The sequence below is a fragment of the Chlorella variabilis genome (genome assembly GCF_000147415.1).
Source record: "Chlorella variabilis unplaced genomic scaffold CHLNCscaffold_17, whole genome shotgun sequence".
NCBI lineage: Eukaryota > Viridiplantae > Chlorophyta > Trebouxiophyceae > Chlorellales > Chlorellaceae > Chlorella > Chlorella variabilis.
In genome coordinates this window covers 1,029,646-1,050,152 of record NW_005435071.1, presented here as the reverse complement: position 1 = coordinate 1,050,152, position 20,507 = coordinate 1,029,646, and the positions used below count along the sequence as shown (strand labels likewise).

Below are 20,507 nucleotides of genomic sequence, written 5' to 3'. Positions count from 1 at the left end.
CAAGCCATGTAGTTTCTGCATCCACTACCCTCCTGTTTTCCACCCCACCCCATGAATTCATCTGTGCAATGCTGGTATTACACAAGGTAATGCACATCCTCTGGTTCCGACAGACACGCAAGCTGCTGGTGGTGAGCAAAATGGCAAACACCCGGCGGAGTGATGAAGCCGCCAGGGGAAAAAACTGCTAGCAGGATCTGCGGCGCGCGGCCGGGGCCGGCGCACCGCAGGCTGAGGCGGAAGAGCACAGTAGGGGAGTGGCGGGAGGGTGGGCAAGGGGTCATTAAACGGGGGGTTCTTCTCGGGGGGATTTGGCTGCTGCTGCCGCGGCTGGGCTGGGCGCCAGCCCGGCCGCCGGCGACGGGGGGCTGCTGCTGGCGCGGGCGCTCAGAAGCCCTCGCCGAACTTGCGCAGGGAGCCGAGCGCGCCCTCGCCCGTGTACCAGGCCTGCACGGTGTAGCCCAGGAAGCCGACCATGGCCAGGCGCGCGTGCTTGATCTCCGCCTCCCGCAGCTTGTCGGTGCGCTCGCTGTCGTCGCTGGCCAGGGACAGCGGGTCAAAGACGCCGCCGGGGTAGCAGCGCTTCTCGGGGTCCAGCTCGCCGTTGCGGAACAGCTCCACGCCGCCCATGAGCACCGAGTTGGCAATGGCCAGGTTGTAGATGGAGAAGGGCAGCTCCACGCCGGCGTACTGGGGGCTGTCGTACACCAGGGTCTGCACAGGGAGGCGGCGGCGGGGCGCAAGGGTGAGCGCAGGGGCGGGGGCGGGGCATGCACACAGCGGGCCCAGCCGGCAGCCGGCAGCGCGGCCGCCTCCAGATGGCACCAGGCCAGGCAGCGGCAGCAGCACGCGCAGACGCGCGCGGGAGCAAGGGAGGGAAGGCCCCAGCGGCGCGCACCTGCGCCGCCACCCAGCTGTCGCCGGTCACGCCCTCCTGGACCAGGGCGCCCAGGCAGGCGAGCATGGCCCACCGGCCGTGGATCAGCTCGTTCTCACGGAAGCGCTGCAGGCCAAACACCTCGCTGCAGGAGGGGAGGGACGCAGGGGAACAGGGTTGAGCGCGGTGAGAGCTCAGCTGCGGGCACGGGCAGGGCAATCCGCCAAGCAAGCCGGGGCGCGGCACGGCATCGGGCGTGGGCAGCCCGGCCTGCACCCGCGCACACACCTGTAGGGCGCCAGGGGCACGGCAGACACCTCGTCGATGACGGGGGTGAAGCTGCCCACCACCGAGCCGGCCTTGTTCACCGCGTTGTTCTGCTCCAGCTGGTCAAGCTGCAGGCGGGAGCGGGAGGGGGGGCGGGCAGCCAATCAGCGCATGCGGCGACAGCAAGCCGGCGGCACGCTCCAGAGCGGAGTGGCGCCGCCAAAATCTGGAGCGCTCGCGCCCGCTTCCGGAGGCGGCCGGCTGGCACGGGCGGGGCTGCGGGAGGGCGACAGCTGCTGCACGCCTGCTGCGGTCCTGGCCCCGCCTGGGTGCTGGCTGTCCACGTGTGCTGGCGTTTGCGGCACTCACGTCGACCTGCAGGTACTCCACGGGCTTGGACAGGCCCAGGGGGTCAAAGCCGCGGTCGCCCGGGAGGCTGCCGTCCAGCCACGCGGGGCGGGAGGTGTTGGGCAGCCACAGCGCATCGCCTGCGGGGCGGGTGGGCGCGGCGGCGGCGCGTCAGGACCGGCGCGGCTTGCGGGCCCAGCACAGCTCTCCCGGGCGCGCAACCGGCTGCTGACTGCCCCGTGAGACGAGAAAATCTGGCAGCAGGCCTGGAGGGGGCCCCCAGGGAGGCCAGCCAGCACTATCCTGCAAGATAAGATGATGGCTGCAGCGCCTGATACAAGGACTGCGCTGCCCGCCCGCTGCTTGGCTGCTCTTGCAGGCGCTGCCCGGCATCGAATCAGCGCAGCGAGCTCACCATCATACTGGCGGTAGCCAGCACCGCCGGAGCGCTCGGTGCCAGAGCCCTTGCGGGGGGCGGAGGCCTTCTTCACGGCAGACTTGGCCTTGGTGGCGCCCTTGCCCTTCAGGAGCTTGCTGCAAGCAGAGGGGAACGCGGAGGCGAGGCCTGGGTGAGCAGGGCAGGGCTCCTGCTGGGGTCTGCGATATCTGGAGGCTCCGATCTGTAGCCACTGTGAGAGCTGGGGCTGCCAAAGGGCGACCCAGGCTGCACTCCAGGCCCACAGCTAGTAATGGGCAGCCTCCACTGCAAGCTCCTGGCTGCCCGCACTCACGTGCCCTGGGAGCCAAACAGAGAGACCGTCTGCATGGTTGCTGAGGTTTCCTGGAGCTGCGCAGGGCAAGGGAACAGGAGCGGGGGCGCTGGGCCGGGTCTTTAGCCAACAAGGTGGGGATCACCTGGGTCCGAGCATGAAAGCGATTTCCGGCGCCCCCGCTTCCACCAGCGGCCCGGAGCGTCAATTGTGGGCGAGGGAAGGGCGTGGAGGCATCCGGGAAGGAGCGGGAGCCAGAGGGCCGCCTGCGGGCTGCCCCGCCCTGGTGCCGCCCACTGCGTGGTGCCCAGCGGGTGCTGCCGCTGTGGGCGACGCCACCCCCCAAGAAGAGTGCAGCCCAGGCTGTCCAAGAAGCGTGCCATGTGATCTCATTCCTGCAGCCAATGCGCTGGTCAATGGCTTTACTGCGCGCTCGGGGCTGCAGCCGCAGCCGAGCGCAGGCGGCAGTTGCCGCGCGCGGCCGCTACTGTGCTCAACTCACAATGATGCATGCCCTCGGGCTGGAGCGAAACAGCCAATGCTGAGGGGTGTTCGTCTCGGTCCAACGGCTTCAGATGCTGACCATCAGCGCTCAGTTGTCTTGGTACGGTGCATGTCACTTTGCAGATCACATAACGTGGACATGTGATGCCAGCTTGCCAGGGCGCCAGATGGTCGGGCAGCCAATGTGGTTGTGCACCAGATGCTGCCAGAACGCCATTCAGCAAACAAACCAGGCGCAAAACTGCTTCCATGTGGCCCTTTCTGGTCACCCCAGCAATACACCGCCTGTTCTGCCGCCACAGCATGCAAGTCATGCATTGCTGAGACTTCGAAACGGCTCCCAGGGGCTATCAGAGCAACCCTGGAGCACCCTGGCCACATACAGTTGGCCCCCAGCGTGCATGCTGGGCCATCCCCATCCCTACCCCCACCCACTGTAGCTCTCTGCGCCTCTTGATCGTCGGGAGGACGTCATCAGGCAGCACAGCTTGGGAAGGATGGCGACGGAAGACGCCGGCACCCAGGCGGGCCCTGCCGCCGCCGCCGCCGCCCCGGCTGCCCAGCTTGCACGGCCGCAGCTGAGCCCTGAGGAGCAAGCGGCGCGCGGCGAGGCGCCTGTGAAGGCTGAGTTCCTGCGCGCCACCACCTGCCATGTGCACGTGGGCGCGGTGACGGGCGGCCAGATTGGAGCCGCCGCCGCTGCCGTGGGGCAGGGGCAGCCCGCGCCCGCTGCCGCAGCTGCCGAGGCGGCGGCGGGGGCCACTGCTGGCGAGGGCCAGCGGCAGCGCGATGTGCAATCCAAGTCCAAGAAGAAGGCTAAAAAGGTGCGGGGTGGGCGGATATGGGGCGCCGCTGGCTGCTCAGGGCAGGCAGGTGGACAGGAGAAGGCAGCGTGGTCAATGCCTAGCCGCTGGTTTGCCCGGCCCTCCTGGCCTCCCTCCCCTGGCTGCAGGAGCGGTCGCAGCAGCGGTTCAGCAGCGCCGAGCTGTGCACGGCGTTTGCGCTGGGCAGGTGCCCCTTTGGCGACGGGTGCAGGTGAGGCGAGGGCGCCCCCGCCGTCGTCGCACCGGCTCGCGGCACCTTGTGGCGCTGCCGTGCAGCCTGTGCACCACAGGGGCTGGCTCCTCACCTCCACGCTCCCCAGACGCGCGGCTGTGTGTCCCCACGGCGCAGGTTCAACCATGATGTGGATGCCTACCTGCGCAGCAAGCCCGCAGAGCTGCCCGGCACCTGCCCCTTCAACGCAGGCGGGTGCCCCGCCTCCGCGCCTGCCCGCACTAGTGCTTGCCCTCGGTGCCCTGCCGCCTGCGCTTGCCCCGCCCTGGCCCTGCGCTGGGCCTGCTGCCCTCGTCACCTCCAGATGCTGCCGCACCCGCCTGGGAGCCCCGCACCCGCCTGGTGTCGCTGCTGGTTGCTGCGGCGCGGCCCGCTGCACTGTCGCGCCTGCTCCCACTGGTGCTGCACCAACCGTGCTCGCCCCTCTCGCCTGCCATGCAGCCGAGCGCTGCCCCTATGGCATCACGTGCCGCTGGGCCAGCACACACGCGCACCCCGATGAGCTGGTGCAGCGACACATCTTGGATGGCAAGCAGCCTCAACAGGGGCAGGAGCAGGGGCAGGAGCCGGCGGCGCGAGCAGCGCCGGCAGCAGAGGGCGCGGCGCCGGCGGCAGCGGCCGCAGCTGGCGAGGCTGGCGAGCAGCAGCAGGGGGAGGCGGGCGCGCCGGCGGGCGGCGCGCAGGGGTGGTGGCGGCGGGACGGCACCATTCCTGGGGGCGTGGTGGAGCTGCAGGCGGGTGCGGCGCCGCCCTTGGACCCACTCAACACCCTGAGCAAGGAGGTGCAGACGCAGCTCAGGTGCGCCTGCTGCCTGGGCAGGCCTGCCTAGGCAGGCACCCCGCCTGCCTGCTCGCCTCGCTGCTGCCGAGCTGAAGCTGTGCCGAGGGGCACAGGCGGGCGCGGATCCGCAATGCCCCGCCGCCGCTTGCCCGCGCGGCGCCGGCCCCCGTGCTGCTTGCGCCGCACCTGATTCTGCGCCCCCTGGGCGTTCCCTGCGGCGCAGGAAGGGCGGCTACTCGTTTCAGGCGGCGGATGCTGTGCTGGCATCCATGGGTATCACCTTCCACAGGGACCGAGGCGGGCGGGGCGGGCGCGGCGGCGGGCGCGGCGGGCGCGGCGGCGGGCGAGGAGGGCGCGGCGGCAGCCCCGCCACGGGACCGGCTCAGGTTCCCGCTGGCGCACCACCACCCGATGGCGGCGGGCCCCAGGCGGGGGCCGAGGCGCCGGCGCCCAAACGCGCCAAGCTTGAGCCCGGCGGGCGCGGCGGCGGCGGCGGTGGTGGGGAGGGCGTGGAGGGCGCAGCCCCCATGGCAGTGGATGAGGCACCCAAGGAGCCAGCAGGCACAGCGGCGGCGGCAGGAGCTGCAGCTGCACCTGCTGCCGCCGCCGGCGACGCCGTCTTTGTGGGCAGCCTGGGGGCGGCCGTGGCAGACGCCGCGGCGGGCGCCGCCGGCGGCGGCGGGGGCGGGGATGCGGGCTACGTGGAGGCGCGGCCCCACCCCCGCGAGAAGCGCTCAGTTGACTTCCGGGGCAAGACCTTCCTGGCGCCGCTCACCACGGCAGGAAACCTGCCCTTCCGCAGGCGAGGCTGCGGCTCCGCTACCGCCGCCGCCGCCGCCGCCGCGCCTGCTGCTGCTGCTGCTGCCGGCGGCTGCTCGCCTGCTGCTCACATGCCCGCGTCGCCGCATGGCGCTGCCATGGGGAGGAGGGCAGATCGTCCGCGCCGCCGTGTGCGCCAGCGCCCCGCCTCTTGCCCTTGCTCCCGCCCAGCTGGCCGGCGCATGCCCCTGCACACACGCCTGTCCGCACGCCCCCACCCTCCCCCGCATGCGTGCCACGTGGCGGCGCAGGGTGTGCAAGGGGCTCGGCGCGGATGTGACGTGCGGCGAGATGGCTCTGGCCACCAACCTGCTGCAGGGCCAGCCCAGCGAGTGGGCGCTGCTCAAGCGCCACCCCAGCGAGGACTGCTTCGGGGTGCAGGTGGGTGTGGGGGGCCGAGCGCCCGCAGTGTGCAGGTGGGCGGGGCGCAGTGTGCAGGTGTGGGGGCATGTGCTGGGTGGGGATGTGTGGGCATGTGTGGGCTTTGGGGTGGGTGGCAGGCGGGTGGGATCCGTGGATGCGCTGGGGCTTGGGTAGCCACCATGCGGCCGTGGGCGTGCGCGCAGCGTGCGCACACTCGCTCCTCCGACGCGCCCAGCCTGCGCCTGCCTCTGCCCACCTGCCCATGCCCCTCCTCCTGCCTTCCCCCCCCGCCCTGCCGCAGCTGTGCGGCGGGTACGCCGACAGCCTGGCCCGCTGCGCGCAGCTGGTGGAGGAGCAGTGCTGCGTGGACTTTGTGGATGTCAACTTTGGGTGCCCCATTGACGTGGTGTGCAGGTGGGTTTTAGGGGTTTTAGGTTAGGTAGGCGTGGTGTGCAGGGTGGGGCGGTACGGCACAGGCCGGCCTGTCCCTGGGGCCGTCTGTGGGCCGCAGGGGTGCGCCGCGTCGGACGAGCGAGGATGCTGGAGGGCGGTGGGCGAGGCCAGGCCCTGCGAGGGCGCTGCTCAGGTGGCCCGGGCAGCCTGCGATTCCTACCCCTCCTGCGGTCAAATGTCTATTGTGTGTGTGTGTGTGCAGCAAGGGCGCGGGGTCGGCGTGCCTGCTCAAGCCGCAGCGCATGCAGGCCATCGTGCGCGGCATGAGCTCGGTCCTCTCCTGCCCCGTCACCTTCAAGAGCCGCAAGGTGGGCCGGCTGGCTGGCTGGCTGGGCGGGCTGGGCTGGCTTGGTAGTGGTATGGTGGCATGTGTGTGCATAGTGTGGCGGCGTGGTGTGCCCTGAGAAGAGAGACGAGCACGCGCTGAGCTGCTCCCCTGTCGACACACATGCACACTCACACACTCTCTCTCTCACACACACACGCACGCACTCACACACTGCGTGTGCAGGGCTACCACGACGGTCAGGACATGGCGCACACGCTCATACCGCAGGCCGCGGGCTGGGGCGCCGCCGCCGTCACGCTGCACGGCCGCACCCGCGAGCAGCGGTACAGCAGGTGAGGGCGGGCTGGGCTGGGGGCAGCTGGTGGGGCGGGGTGAGGCGCAGCAGGCTGAGCGACGGCTAGGCACTCGTTGCCTGCCTGCTCCTCCTGCCTACCTCCTCGCGCCTGCGGCCCGGCTCGCTGCCGACGCTGCCGACTTGCTGCCGCCGCCGCCGACGACGTGCCCGCCCCGCCACCCTGCAGGCTGGCCGACTGGCCCTACATCAAGCGCTGCGTGGAGGCGGCCGAGGGCACAGGGCTGCAGGTGGTGGGCAACGGCGACGTGTTCTCTTTCGAGGACCACTACAGGTGTGGGTTGCTGGCGGTGGTGATGCGGTGGTGGTGCCGGTGGTGGTGGTGGCTGCGTGCGTGTGCCAGTTGTGGCGTCAGGGCCAGACGGCGGCCAGATGGCGGCACAGCAGTGCACGGCCGGCATGAGCAGGGGGAGAGCAAAGCAGGCGGCACGGCTGGCCTGGCCTGGCCTACGGAGCGAGCGCCAGGCAGCGCCAGCGGCGCCAGATGGTGTTTTGGGTGTGCCGTCCCGTGGGCACAGCTGCCCCACTCTCCCGCCTGTGCCTCCCCGTGCGTGCAGGCACCTGGAGGAGTGCCCCGGCCTGGCCACCACTTACATCGCGCGCGGCGCCCTAATCAAGCCCTGGATCTTTACAGAGATCAAGGAGCGGCGGCACTGGGACATCAGCGCGGGTGAGACCCACCCCTGGCCCCGCCGGCGGAGCAGTGGCGGGGCCTGCAGGCCTGCTGCCGCTCGGCGGCGGCGGCGGCACGGCTGGCAGGCAGGGTGGCGCACGTCTTGTCCGCTGGGCGGGGCTGCCCGGCAGGGAGGCAGAGGGAGCATCGGCAGACCTGTGTGGTCTACCTGCTTGCTGACGTCGCGCCCTCCCTGCTGCTGCCGCGCCACGCCTACCGCCTACCCTGCCCGCCTGCCCCCAGGTGAGCGGCTGGACATGTTCAAGCGCTTCTGCTCGAACGGGCTGGAGCACTGGGGCAGCGACAGCCGGGGGGTGGAGACCACTCGGTGAGGCGGTACCGTGTGGTGGTACCGCTGCTTGCCAGGGACCGGTACTGGGCTGGCGGGGGTCGCCCTGCGGCGGCGCAGGGGCCCGCTGCCGAGGGAGGGAGCAGCTGGGGAGGAGGGCGCGGGTGCCCGCTCGGCTTCTCGCGCCCCCCGCTGCCCTCCACCCACCCTACCCGCGTCCCCACCCTCCCCTGCCGTCACGAACCCTCTGCCCCTGACCCTGCCCCCTTCCCTCTCCCGCAGCCGCTTCCTGCTGGAGTGGCTGTCCTTCACCCACCGCTACATCCCTGTGGGCCTGCTGGAGGTGGTGCCGCAGCGCATGCACTGGCGCCCGCCCGCCTTTGTGGGGCGCTCCGACCTGGAGACCCTCCTGGCCTCGGATAATGCCGCAGACTGGGTGGCAGTCAGCGAGATGCTTCTGGGGCCCGCGCCGCCGGTGGGTTGCCGGGCTGGTGTGGCGGAGGTGGTGGTGGCGGCGGTGGTGGTGGTGGTGGTGGTGGTGGTGGTGGGGCCGAGGGCCCCGCGCGTGCACTGCCAGCCACTGGATAGCAGGCCCGGCGCGCCTCGCCACGCCAGCAGCCCGGGCTGCGTCGCTGCCGGCTGCCCGCCCTCGCAGTGCTTGCTGGCCCCCGCCCTGCTGGCCCTTACCCGGTTGCGATCTCCTCCTGCGGCAGGGCTTTGTCTTCTCGCCCAAGCACAAGGCCAACAGCTATGCACGGAGGGAGGCAAGCGACCTCGCGGCGGCAGCGGGGGCGGCCCCCGCGCCCAGCGCCGCAGGGCCGGCGCCCGGCGGCGGCGCCGTCCCTGCCGGAGCGGCGACGGTGGCGGCGGCGGGCGAGGAAGAGGAGTACTGAGTACTGAACCCGCGTTCGCAGCGCTGTTGTCCCCAGAGAGCAAGACATCTTGCTGCTGAGGGTGCTTCCAGGGCACGCCTCCTCGTGCGTCTCCTTGTGCGTCGATGCCGTTCAGCCGTTCTTGCTGCCTTTCGCGTTGGTTTGCAACCCTCAGCTTCATTGGAGGGCCATGTAAAGAAGAATCACGGCGACAAAAGGAGGGCAGCTGCAGCTTGGCGCCGGCACAACACACCCGCCACATCAGCGCGACCCTCGCGAACAGCAGACACATTGTCCTGTCCTCGGGTTGCTTGTGCACAATGCAGCAGCCCAGGGTTGAGGTGGTGCAGCAGGGCGGCCTGTGGGTGTTGGACGTTGAGGCAGGAGAGCAGCCCCAGCCTGGGCAGCAGCTTGGGCAGCAACGCCAGTGGCGTGTGGGCCCCTCTCGCACCCATGAGGCAGCATCCAAGGCAGCGCAGCTGCTGAGCAGCTTTCTGGAGAGCCGAGGCAACGGGCTGGACTTGGTCCAGGCTCTTCTGCAAAAGTTTGGGGTCGTCAATGTGGCAAACAGCAGTGCAGGCGCGAGCAGTGCAGGCGCGATCGCTGCTGAACCAGCCGCTGCCAGCATACCTGCTGCAGCACGTGCACCGGGCCCGGCGGCAGCTGAGCAGGCTGCTCCAGGGGCCAACCAGGTCAACAGCCAGCCTCAGCCGGACACGCACGCAACGACTCTGCCGATGAGCATGCAGCAGGCCAGGGTGGAGGTGGTGCAGGAGAGCAGCGAGTGCTGGATAGTGGAGCTGGAGCTGGACGAACGGCTCGACCCGGAGCAGCAGCCTGAGCAGCGGGAGTGGCGTATAGGGCCTTTTCCCAGCAAGGATGCAGCAGCCAACGCAGCCCGGCTGCTGCGCCGCAAGCTGCACGCCGACGGCGGTTGCATTTCGCCCACCGAACAGCAGCAGCACCACCAGCCTGGCGGCTTGCTCGATGGAGAAGAGCCAGAGGGCTACACAACAGCAGAAGTGGAAGAGGACTTGGAGGACCTACAGCAGTGCACCCTAGCAGAGCTGGTGGAGCTGCTGCAGGAGCATGTGGTTGAACCCGAAAGTGGTGGAGACGGCGGCGGTGCAGCACCGCCAGTGTCAGCCAACGCCACGGGCACACCTGCTGCGCCGTGCACGCCTGGAGGTGTGCCAGCAGCAGAGGCCGCTGCAGACGGCGCCAATCGGATAATTGGCCAGTCTCAGCAGCCGGAGCAGCATCTGAAAGCTACCGGCCCCAGTCGCGGCCGCACAGCGACCGAGGAGAGCGATGGCGGCGTGCAGGGGCATGCTGAGGCAGCCTTCCAGCAGCAGCAGCCTGCCGCTACTGCTGCACCAGCCGCGGCTACAGGCAGCTCTTTGGAAGCACTTTCTTGCGTTTACGAACTGCGCTCTGGGCGGTATCGGGCCAAGGTTGGAATGGCAGGCAAACGCGTCTCTGTCAACTGCGATTCGCGTGAGGAGGCGGCGGTGGCGCGTGACTTGTGTGTTCTGTGGCGACGCGTGAATGAGGTGGAGGCGGCTGGTGGCCACGCAGTGGACCTCTTCTACCCGCAATACAGGTGAGCTGCCGTGGAAGGGCGCTGAACTTTGCCAGCCACAGCGAGTTGCAGCACCTGTGCTTTGTGTCCGCTTTACCTGACACCGCCCTGTCCGCCGAGCTTTGCCGCCGCTGATCTTTGGCGCCACCCCTGCGCGCGCGTGTGCCCAGGTATGAGGCAGACGAGGAGTTGATGGAGCTGCTGCGGCAGGCTGCTGACCCAAAGCAGTTGAGTGCGCTGGCTGGACGCCTGAGGGACAGCGGCAAGCTGGCGCAGCTGGCGCAGCAGGAGCAGCATGGGGAGCCGGCTGAATCAGCTCAGCTGGAGGAGGAGCAGGGCGAGGAGGTTCACCTGCAGCCGCAGCCAGGGCGCTCGCGGAGCAGGAAGCAGGCGGCTCCCAGCCGGCACGTGGAAGCGGCACAGCCCGCGCCGGCGGCAGCAGCCGCCACTGCCTCTGGCGCCGGCGGGGCTTCTCCCGCCCACAGTGGCGGTTCGCCTGGCAGTCCCGCGGCAGCCCACAGGGACGAGCGCCGCACCGAGGCACCAGCTGCGCGATGTGTTGGCACTCAGAAGTTATTTGGCGTGTCCCGAGACAACAGCAATGCGCCGCGCCCGTTCCATCCTTACTTCAGTGTAGCAGGTCGGAGGGTCTCCCTGCGCCGCGCCGCCACGGCTGAGCAGGTGCGGCCCAGACCGCCTTACAGCTGCAAACTCAGCGCCCATCGTCAGCCCTGAACCTGGTCGCTGGTGGTTTGGGGCCATGCCCTGCTGCCCTGCCTGACCCGTGAGCCTGCCCGCCTGGCATGCAGGCAGCGGCGATGCGCGACATAGGCCTGCTGTGGGGGCACATGCAGGGGCTGGAGGAGGGGGAGGAGGGGAGGCAGCTCCAGCCCCTTAACTTCCCTGAGGCCAGGTGGGCTTCATCCCACACTTCAGCTGCCAGCTGCCAGCCAGATCTCCCACCTCGCCGCCGCGGCTGCTGACCTCCTGCGCAGGTACAGGGCCGAGAGCGGCCTGATGCAGCGGATGAAGGAGGCTGGGTCGGAGGAGCAGCTGAAGGATCTGCTGCGTGAGCTGAGGGACAGCGGGCAGCTGGAGGCGCTCGTGGGCCGCCTGGCTGGCCAGCAAGGCGGCGGGGATGGGGAGCAGCGAGGGGGCACGGCCAGCGCGCCGAGCGGCGGCACCACCGCCGGCAGGGGCGGCAGCGGTGGCCGCAAGCGTGGGGCGCCCGGGGACGCGCCCCTTGCTGCGCCTGCAATGCCGGCAAGAGGCAGAGGACGCCAGGGAGTGGCGCCGGTGGCAGCCGGAACCAGGGGAGAGGAGCGCCAGGCACCGCTGCTGGCGCTGGGGGTGCCACCCAGCAGGCTGGGCGCAGCCGTCCCGCGTTCGGCAGAGCCGTCCCGGCAGCATCTCCCGCTGCCAGGGCAGAGCAGGGAAGCCAGAAGGGAGGGCAGGGCAGCGGTGGTGGGGCTGGCGCGCACGCGCTCTCGCCTCCAGCCGGTGTGCTGCCGGCGCAAGAGGGCAGCCCTGTCGACGCCACCAATGCGGCGGCGGCCGCTGCCGGGCCATCTGCCGCGGCGGCGGCGGGCCCCGGGGCCGGTTTTACCAGCACCGGTCGCATGGGTGTGCTGGAGCAGCTGGCTGCCGCTGCCGGCCAGCCGGGGGCGGAGGCAGCGGGGCTCACGCAGGACCTGGTGGCAAGCTACTTCCTGCAGCAGCAGCAGGAACGGCGGGAGCGGGAGCGGGAGCAGGCAAAGGTAAAGGTGGGGAAGAGCCTCCACAGGCTTAACTTCCCGGTTTTAACGTCTAGCTTTAGACCATTATGTGATCTGCCCGACGCGCCAAGTGCAGTACCCCCCACTAGTAGTGAATGGGTCCCGGGGAGGCCTGTGCCGAAACCTTAGCGATTCTATTAGGCGTTCCCGAGGGAATTGGCTTAGATTGGCGCTGAGCCGGTCAGCTATGCCGCGTTTGTCCTCACAAAGTTTCGACATGGGAGGAATCGAACGTGTGCCCTCTCGGAGGGTTTAGACACTAGCTCCAGCGCCTTCAAAGAAGGCCTTTCTTAGCCGCGGGAGCGGGAGCAGGAGCGGGCCCAGCAGGAGCGGGAGCGGGAGCGGGAGGCCATGCTGCGCCTGCTGGCCCAGAAGGGCATGTGGGCGGCGGTGGCAACCATCATGCAGAGTGCGGCCCCCGGCCCTGGCCAGTGATCAGGCCTGGCCGGAACAGGCACATCACACGCCTCTGCATGCAACAAGCACGCCTTTCCTTGGACAGCTTTCAACAGTCTGTACATCAGCGCGCATGTGTGTTCTGTTGTGTTAGTGTGCTGAGCAGCGCATTCTGCAACTTCTTGCCACATCAGGCATCATAAACCCACAGGGCACCTTTCACGGTGCAGCATTTGTAAACACGTTTCATGGGCCATTCGGGCATTGTGTTGTGTAGGCTGTCTGTAATCCAGAGAAGCGGCAGTGAGCTGCCGCCGGGAGTGACGCCAGCCCGCGGCGGCCTTCATGCGTGGTGCCGTTGTTCAGCTTTGTACAAGTTCCTGTTTTGCCATTAACTTGGGGAGGTGGGGTGAGAGGGGCCAGGCTTTCTTTTCAACCTTTCCTCACCAAACCCCAAGCCATCTCCTCTCAGGTCTCCTTTCCCTCCCAAGCCCCCGCACAATGCAGCAGGCCAGGGTTGAGGTGATGCAGCAGGGCGGGCTGTGGGTGGTGGAGGCAGACGTGGGGGAGCAGCCCGAGCAGGAGCAGCAGCCTGGCCAGCAGCGGGAGTGGCGTGTGGGGCCCTTCGCCAGCCACGAGGCAGCCGCCGTGGTTGCGCAGCCCATGAGAAGCTTTCTGAAGAGCCGAGGCAAGGGCCAGGATTTGGTGGCGTTACTGCAACAGTATGGGGTCGGCAACGTGGCAAACAGCAGTGCAGCCGCGATCGCTGCTGAACCAGCCGCCGCCAGCATACCCGGGGCAGCTCGTGCACCGTGCCCGGCTGCCGCTGAGCAGGCTGCTCCAGGGGCCAACCTGGTCATCAGCCAGCCTCAGCAACAGCAGCTGAGCCAGGATTTCGAGGCTGCTACCCCTAGCCACGGCCATGCAGCATGCGTAAAGTTCGACAAGCGGTCCCGCGGTTCGCACTTTCCGTATGAACCAAGATTTAAGATCAACTTCTTACAGGTTTCCCTACCCGGTTGCGAAACGATTGAGCAGGTATGGCGTGCACAGTTAGCAGCTATGCCTAGCAATATGCATATCAGCCTCACCATGGTGGTTGGTACAGAACTGCTGCTTTCATGCCCATGCATTGTGTGATCTTGCGTGCTGTGCCCTCTAAGCCATGGTACTGCACCGCCTGCCTGCTCGCCGGGCCTGCAGGCGGCGGCGATGCGAGACATTGCCCTGCTGTGGCGCAAAGAGCACAAGGATATTCGGTTTCAGAGGCTATATTTCTCGCAGGCCAGGTAATCTGACTCACTCTTTGCTGTTATTGGCCTCGACCACCGTTTGCCGGCCATGCTGCCCATCATGCCGCTCACCTTGCCTCCTTCCCAGGTATGATGCCGAGGACGATCTGATGAAGCAGGTGGAGAGGGCTGAGTCGCTGGAGAATCTCAGGACTCTCCTGCGGAAGCTGAGGGCCAGCGGGCAGCTGGAGGCGCTGGTGGGCCGCCTGGGCGACCCACAAGGCGGCGGGGGCGGTGAGCGCCGCCAGGCAGGCACCAGCACGACGCGCGGCGGCGGCGCTGCCGGCAGGGCCAGCGCCAGTGGCCAGAAGCGATGGGTGCCCGGGAGCACGGCCGGTGCAGCAGCAGCCGGCGGTGCCAGCAAGAAGCATAGGACAGGTGGCAGTGGCAACAGAGGTGGCGGGCTTGTCCGGCAGACCCAGGAAAGGCCTGTGTCGTTGGCTGCTGCTGGGGCCGGTGCAGAGATTGCAAGGGGCACCGCCCCGCTGGCCACGCCAGGCGCCTGCGTACCTCACAGTGCTGGCCCTGCTGGGACTGAAGGCGGGCTGCAGGAGGCGCATGACCCGTGCACGCAGGCTGCACCTGCAGCCATGCCCTCGGCAACTCCTGAAGAACCAGCGCTGCCCAAGACAGAGCATGGGAGGCAGCACGCAGGGCAGCGAAGTGAAGGTGCAGGCGCGCCCGAGCACGCAGCCCCAGCATGTGTGGAGCCAGCTGGAGAAGCCAGCCCTCCTGCTGCCACCAATGTGGCACACGCCGCAGCCGGACGATCAGCTGCCACTGCCAGGGCCGGCGCGCCTGTGCGCTCAGCTCCAGCAGTTGTGCTGCCAGCTCGAGAGCCCTGCCCTGCTGCTGCGGCGGCAGGCCCTGCTGAACCGTCACCTGGCGCGGCGGCGGCCCCACCGGCAGTGGCGGTCCCCCCAGTCACGCCGGTGGCGGAGCCTGCTGTTCCGTGCTCCACCCCTGCCGGTGTGCCCAGCCCCGCCAATGCAGCCCTGCCAGCTTCTGCCGGCCAAATGGGGAGCCACATGCTTCTGCTGGAGCAGCTAGTGGCTGCTGGCAGCCAGCCTGAGCTTCTTCCTCAGGCAGGAGCAGGAACAGCAGGAGCGGGAGCGGGCCCAGTGGGAGCGGGAGCGGGAGGCCATGCTGCGCCTGCTGGCCCAGAAGGGCATGTGGGCGGCGGTGGCAACCATCATGCGGGGTGCGGCGTCCAGCCCTGGCCAGTGATCAGGCCTGGCCGGAACAGGCACATCACACGCCTCTGCATGCAAGAAGCACGCCTTTCCTTGGACAGCTTTCAACAGTCTGTACATCAGCGCTCGTGTGTCTTCTGTTGCGTTAGTGTGCTGAGCAGCGCATTCTGCAACTTCTTGCCACATCATGCATCATAATCTCACAGGGCAGCTTTCATTGTATAGCATTTGTTAACACGTTATCCATTTAGCGCGCGTCGCCAGCACCCGCCGGCCTCCATGTGCGGCGGCAGCGCCTGGGCCGTCTTGGGATGCTGCCGTTGTTCAGCTTTGTTGTCCCCCTGTTGTGCCATTCACTTGGGGGAGGTGCTTTCAGAGGGTCCAGGGTTTCTTTTTAACCTTTCCTCACCAAACCCCAAGCCATCTCCTCTCAGGTCTCTCAGGTCTCTCCTTTCCCTCCAAAGCCCTCGCACAATGCAGCAGGCCAGGGTTGAGGTGGTGCAGCAGGGCGGGCTGTGGGTGGTGGAGGCAGACGTGGGGGAGCAACCCGAGCAGGAGCAGCAGACTGGGCAGCAGCGGGAGTGGCGTGTGGGGCCGTTCCCCAGCCGCGAGGCAGCATCCAAGGCAGCGCAGGTGCTGTGCCGCAAGCTCGGGTGCAGCGGCGGCGGCAGCGGGCTGCCGGCGCAGCAGCCAGGAGCCTCGGCTGCTGAGGCTGGCTGGATGATGGGGAATGAGGACGATGAGGACCTGCAGCAGGTCAGCCTGGCAGAGCTGGTTGAGCTGCTGCAGTAGCATGCAATGCAGGTGGCTGCTGCAGGCGGAGATGGGAGCGGCGGCGGCGCCGGAGGCAGCAGCAGCAGGGGGCCGCCGCCAGTGGAGGATGCCGCGCAGCCGCCTGCCAGCACTGGCATCGCCACGGCAGAAGCAGCACAGCCGCAGCCGAGCCTGCAGGCTGCGCAGCCGCCAGCGCACGAGCAGGCAGCGGCGGCAGCGGGCCGCGCCTTAGCCCGCCTGCCCCACGGGATCTTGCTGGTGAAGAAGGGGAGGCGCCACTACCACGCCACGACTTACATCACCAGCCCCGCAAGGCCCGGCGGCAAGACCCTGCAAGTCAGGCTTGCCGGCTGCGCCACGCTGGGCGAGGCCGCGGCAGCGCGCGACCTGGCGCTGCTGTGGCGGCGCATCAAGGGGCTGGAGCCTCGCAAGGCCCACATGCAGCCCTACCTCCTCCCGCTAGACAGGTGGGGCGGGCAGTGCTTTCTAAACATCATGGTGGCGCTCCAGTTGGGATTGAATTCATACAGGGCGGCCTGCGGTGTGCCCTCGTTTGGGCCAGGCATGCTTGTGGCACTCAACAAGCGCTCCGCTCTTGCTGGTCGGGCGTCGGGAGATTCCCACCCGAGCACCCGCCTGCCTGCCTGCCTGCCAACCCACCCGCCCTCTTGCAGCTACCAGGCCGACACACAGCTGATGCGCCAGCTGCAGCAGGCCGCCGACCACCGGCAGCTGCAGGCCCTGGCCAGGCGGCTGCGCGACAGCGGCAGGCTGGCACAGCTGGCGCAGCAGGCGAAGCCGGAGGATGTGGGGGAGGAGGAGGAGGAGGAGGAAGAGGAGGCGCCGCAGGCGGCAGTGCCTGGGGCACAGCAGCGCCGGGAGGAGGCGGCCGCCGCCCCGGCAGCACCATTTCAGTCGGAGCAGGCAGGGGAGGAGGAGGGGGAGGGCGAGGGAGGGGAGGAAGGCGAGGAGGCACCCAGTCGCAGCAGGCCGGTCAGGCGGGGGGTGGTGCGGCTGGGCGGGTACCTCCACGCCGGGGCCCCCTGGCTGAGCGGGCGCTATGCCCGCAAGGCAGCGCCGCGTGACGACTCACGGAGCAGCGACGGTTCTGGGAGCAGCGACAGCGGCGGCGGCAGGGGCGGCACCAGCGACGGCGACTACGAGGATGAGGGGCGGGAGGAGAGCGGGGGCGGGGAGCAGGAGGAGGGGCAGGCGCGGCAGCCCCGGCAGCCGCGTGGGCGCTCGACGCGCGGCAGGAGGAAGCAGGCGGCGCCCTCCAGGCACCTCCCAGCCAAGGCGGCGGCCGCCGCGGCAGCTGCCCCTGTCGGCGCGGCTGGCAACTCACCCCACGGCACCAGCCCCGGCGGCGGCGGCGGCGGCGGCGGCGGCCCTGGAGCGGTGCCGGAAGGCGGTGCCGAGGCGCTGGTGGGCTGGCTGGCTGGCCAGCAAGGTGGCGGGGGTGGCGGCCAGGCTCCACACTCAGAGGGGGGCCTGAGCGAGGGAGGCAGCGAGGAAGGCAGCTTGCGGCTGCTGCCTGGCAGCCCGGATGTGGGGGGAGGCAGGCTGCGCAGGCGTGGCGGGGCTGGCGTGGCGGCGGCGCCGGGCGGCGCTGGCAGGATGCGGCGGGATGCCGCCGGGGGCGGCAGCAGGGAGGGCCCGCGCCAGGGGCAGGACGGCACAGAGGGCGGGCCAGCCGCCAAGCGGGCGCGTTTGGCCCCCATGGTCCCACGTGCGGAGGATGGGGCCACCGCTGCCGCCGCCGCAGCTGCCGACAGCCCTCGGGGCAGCAGCCACCACCGCATGGTGCAGCACCTGATTGCCGCCGCCAGCCAGCCGGGGGCGGCGGCCGCGGGCCTCACGCCGCACCTGGTGGGCAGCTACCTGGCGGCGCAGCAGGAGGAGCAGGTGGCAACGATGGGGCTGTTGTTGGCGCAGCCTGGCATGTGGCAGGCGGCAGCCAAGCTCATGCAGGAGGCGGCGTCAGGGCACCAAAGCTAGGGTCATCCATCACCAGGCACACCCCCGATGTCACCGTGCACAGCTTTACAGCCACAGCTGGTTGCCAGACCCAGCTTGAACAGCACAGCAGCACCGGGATGCACAGCATGCACAGCACGGGAGTTTTAGCGATGATGCCCAACGCCGGCCAATGAGCGCACACCACCCCCTGCCACCTTCAGCGCAGCGAGCCGGCGTGTGGCATTACATGATGGAGGGTGTCTGTCAATCAATTCACACAGATATTTTGCAGTAGATAAGGGATGCGCATGGAGCAATGGCAAGCAAACCGTCACGGATCAGGAGGGAAAAAGGGCCGCCCTGCGTGCACCACCCGCAGAGGGCGCGTAAGGCGCCGCGGCCAGCAACGGTCTCGGGCGGGGCGGCCGCCGCCAATTGGCCTGGCAAGGCTGGCCCCGGCGGGCTTGGCACGGGGGTGGTTCACGGGGAAGAGGAGCAGCGCCTGCGCAGCTGGCGCCCTGCTGGCGCCCTGCCCGCTCCCTCCACTGCCTCGCTGCCCCCTCTGTAGCTCCTCAGTGGTCTAAGTGGTGGCCCAGGTCGGAGCCGCCGTGCGGCGCGTCTGACCCGGCGCGCGAGCTGCGCGCGCCGCTGCCCACGCTGGGCGTTGTGCCCGCGCCGCTGCCCGCCACGTTGATGTACATGGTGTAGCTGTTGCGTTGATAAGGCGCGCTGCCGCGGGAGCGCAGCGACCCCGTCAGGCTGCCCACCAGGGCTGCCACCTCGTGGGGCAGGTTGCGGCGCAGCGCGGCGCCGATGGGGATCGCCTGCCCGCCCTCGGCGACGCCGGGCAGGGGCGGCAGGCGCGGGGTGTCGGCGCCCGGGACGTGGCCATTGGGCTCCTCGTCGGCGCCGCCGCCGCCATCGGAGCCGCCCAGCAGCGGCGTCTCCAGGTCTCCACCCTCGCCCTTAGCGCCGCGGAACACCTCCAGGAACTGTCCGGTGAGGAAGAAGAGGAGCACCGACATGGTGAGGCCCGCGTAGATGCCGTTGGCGATGGAGAAGGTGAAGCTGCGGTGCAGGCGACGCGGGTGGAGGAGAGGAGGGGAGGTGAGGGGGAAGGGACAGGGGAGCGGAAAGGGGAGGGAGGGGAAGGGCAGGGTGGGGCGGTCAGGCGGGTGATGCCAAGTGTGAGGGGCGTGCAGCAGAGGTGCAGAAGGAGGTGGCGACGCCCGCAGGCCGGCCGTGCTGCTGAAAGGCAGGCGACGCAGGAAGGCGCCCCAGCCAGCAAGCCCCGTCCCTTGCTGCAGGCGAGTCACAACTCCCGCGCCTCCTCCTCTTGCTGCTGCCCGCTGGTGCAGCCTCTGCTGCTGCTGCTGCTGCCACCTGCTGCTGCAGCCTCTGCTGCCGCTGCTGCCCGCTGCGCCTGCCTGCCTGCCCGCCGCCACTCACGGCTGTATGACGATGGTGAGGAAGGCGGGCACGGCGGTGAGCATGCTGCTCCAGTCGATGTGGGTGGACTCTCCCATCATCATCGCCCCCACCAGCACCAGCACGGGCGCAGTGGCCAGCTGGGGGATGGCCTGCATGCGGTGGTGGCACGTGGCGGCGGCGGCGGGGTGGTGGTATTTTATGTGTGTGTGTAGGCGGAGGCGGAGGGTCGTGGCAGCCAGAGAGAGCAGATATGGCGGGGCTGCAGGTGCATGCGCGTCCCATGCACGCCCTGCAGTGCAGCATGCGGCCAGCCCCTTCCAAGCGCAAGCACGTCGTGCACGTCGTGCACACCCCCGCCGCCGCACCTGGAGGAAGGGCGACAGCAGCATGCTGACGGCGAAGCATCCTGCCACGGTGACGGCCACCAGGCCCGTGCGCCCGCCCTCCTTGATGCCCACCGCCGACTCGGCGGCGATGATGAGCGGGGTGGTGCCCGTCAGCGCGCCCAGCGCGGTACCGGCGGAAGCCGCCAGGTAGGTCCACACCGCGCCGGGCACGTGCCCGTCCCGCACCAGCCCCGCCAAGTTGCCCAGCCCAAACATGGCGCCGCCGATGTCGAAGATCATGACCAGCGTGTAGGCCAGCACCGCGGACCAGGCTGAGGGCTTGAAAGCAAGCAGCTCCGAGAAGTCAAGGGCGAAGAACTTGAGGTGTGGCAGCGCCACAAACTTGCGGGCAGGCAGGGGCGGGGCGGGGCGGGCGACGGGGGCGGCGGGGAGGTGGGTGGCGGGCAGGCCGGCGGGCAAGATAGCGCCAGCGGCGCTGGTGCGAGCGGCGGGGAGCCCGCTCCCCTCCCCTGCAGCCCCGGCCCGACGCCCCGCTCCACCGCCTGCCCACAAACACCTCCTCCCACCGCCTGACGCCTCCTCCCACCACCACACACACAGCGCCCACCGCCAGCAACCCACAGCATCAAACCCACAGGCCCCTCCCCCAGCCCCCGCGCACTCTGTGGGCCAGGCGCCCTTGGCGGCAAAGTAGGCCAGCGCGACGAGCAGCACGCCGATGATGATGGAGCCCTTGACGTTGCGGTAGTGCAGCGCGGAGATGACGGCCAGGCCGCCGATGGCCAGGAGCGGCTCCAGCGCAAACAGGTCGCCCATGGTGACCATCGTCTCGGGGGCCGCCACCACAATCTTGCTGGTCTGCAGGCCGATGAAGGTCAGCAACAGGCCCATGCCCACCACCTGCGGGCGGCGGGAGGGGGAGGGGCGGGGGAGCGAGGGGTGCAGGGGTGCAGGGACAGAGTCGGGAGGCAGAGAGACGAGTGGGGTAAGGCCAGGCCAGGCGAGGTGGGGGTGATGCGGGACAGCAAGCAGCGAGTGAGGCAGAGCAGGCTGAGCCGCTGCCCATTCCCCTCCCTCCCCCAGCCCAGCTCAGCCACCTGCCCGC

At 69.4% G+C, this 20,507-nt stretch overlaps 3 protein-coding genes across 3 annotated transcripts in view; 1 reads left to right on the top strand and 2 right to left on the bottom strand.

Annotated features, from left to right (window-relative positions):
* Nucleotides 1-63: 63 nt before the first annotated feature.
* Nucleotides 64-2,287, bottom strand: CHLNCDRAFT_56266 (hypothetical protein). Its single transcript, XM_005845552.1, has 6 exons — nucleotides 2,224-2,287; nucleotides 1,908-2,026; nucleotides 1,514-1,632; nucleotides 1,166-1,272; nucleotides 899-1,022; nucleotides 64-714 (listed from the first exon to the last, which is right to left on the bottom strand). The coding sequence occupies exons 1-6, from the start codon at nucleotides 2,256-2,258 to the stop codon at nucleotides 388-390; spliced, it is 831 nt and encodes a 276-aa protein (XP_005845614.1). The 5' UTR covers nucleotides 2,259-2,287; the 3' UTR covers nucleotides 64-387.
* A 3,303-nt stretch (nucleotides 2,288-5,590) lies between these two features.
* CHLNCDRAFT_25754 (hypothetical protein) lies at nucleotides 5,591-8,674 on the top strand (the record flags this gene model as incomplete). Its single annotated transcript, XM_005845652.1, has 9 exons — nucleotides 5,591-5,743; nucleotides 6,027-6,139; nucleotides 6,381-6,486; nucleotides 6,690-6,799; nucleotides 6,989-7,093; nucleotides 7,377-7,489; nucleotides 7,736-7,820; nucleotides 8,064-8,256; nucleotides 8,495-8,674. 9 exons carry the CDS (start codon nucleotides 5,591-5,593, stop codon nucleotides 8,672-8,674), a joined length of 1,158 nt encoding a protein of 385 aa, XP_005845714.1.
* A 9,522-nt stretch (nucleotides 8,675-18,196) lies between these two features.
* Nucleotides 18,197-20,507, bottom strand: part of CHLNCDRAFT_136863 (hypothetical protein) — a gene marked incomplete at both ends in the record, with an annotated part of 3,366 nt that continues 1,055 nt past the window's right edge. The window contains 4 exons of the mRNA XM_005845551.1: nucleotides 18,197-18,692; nucleotides 19,074-19,204; nucleotides 19,421-19,783; nucleotides 20,024-20,302. Of these exons, the coding sequence (XP_005845613.1) occupies nucleotides 18,197-18,692; nucleotides 19,074-19,204; nucleotides 19,421-19,783; nucleotides 20,024-20,302 (1,269 nt within the window). The remainder of the gene's footprint in view (nucleotides 18,693-19,073; nucleotides 19,205-19,420; nucleotides 19,784-20,023; nucleotides 20,303-20,507) is intronic.

What these genes read in the sequence shown, in the direction of transcription:
- CHLNCDRAFT_56266 (XM_005845552.1), bottom strand. Translation starts at nt 2,258, where the DNA reads ATGCAGACGGTCTCTCTGTTTGGCTCCCAGGGCAC. An exon ending in CTGTTTGGCTCCCAGGGCAC is followed by an intron (nt 2,027 to 2,223) that starts GTGAGTGCGGGC and finishes CTCTGCTTGCAG; the next exon opens with CAAGCTCCTGAAGGGCAAGG. An exon ending in GTGCCCCTGGCGCCCTACAG is followed by an intron (nt 1,023 to 1,165) that starts GTGTGTGCGCGG and finishes CCCCTCCTGCAG; the next exon opens with CGAGGTGTTTGGCCTGCAGC.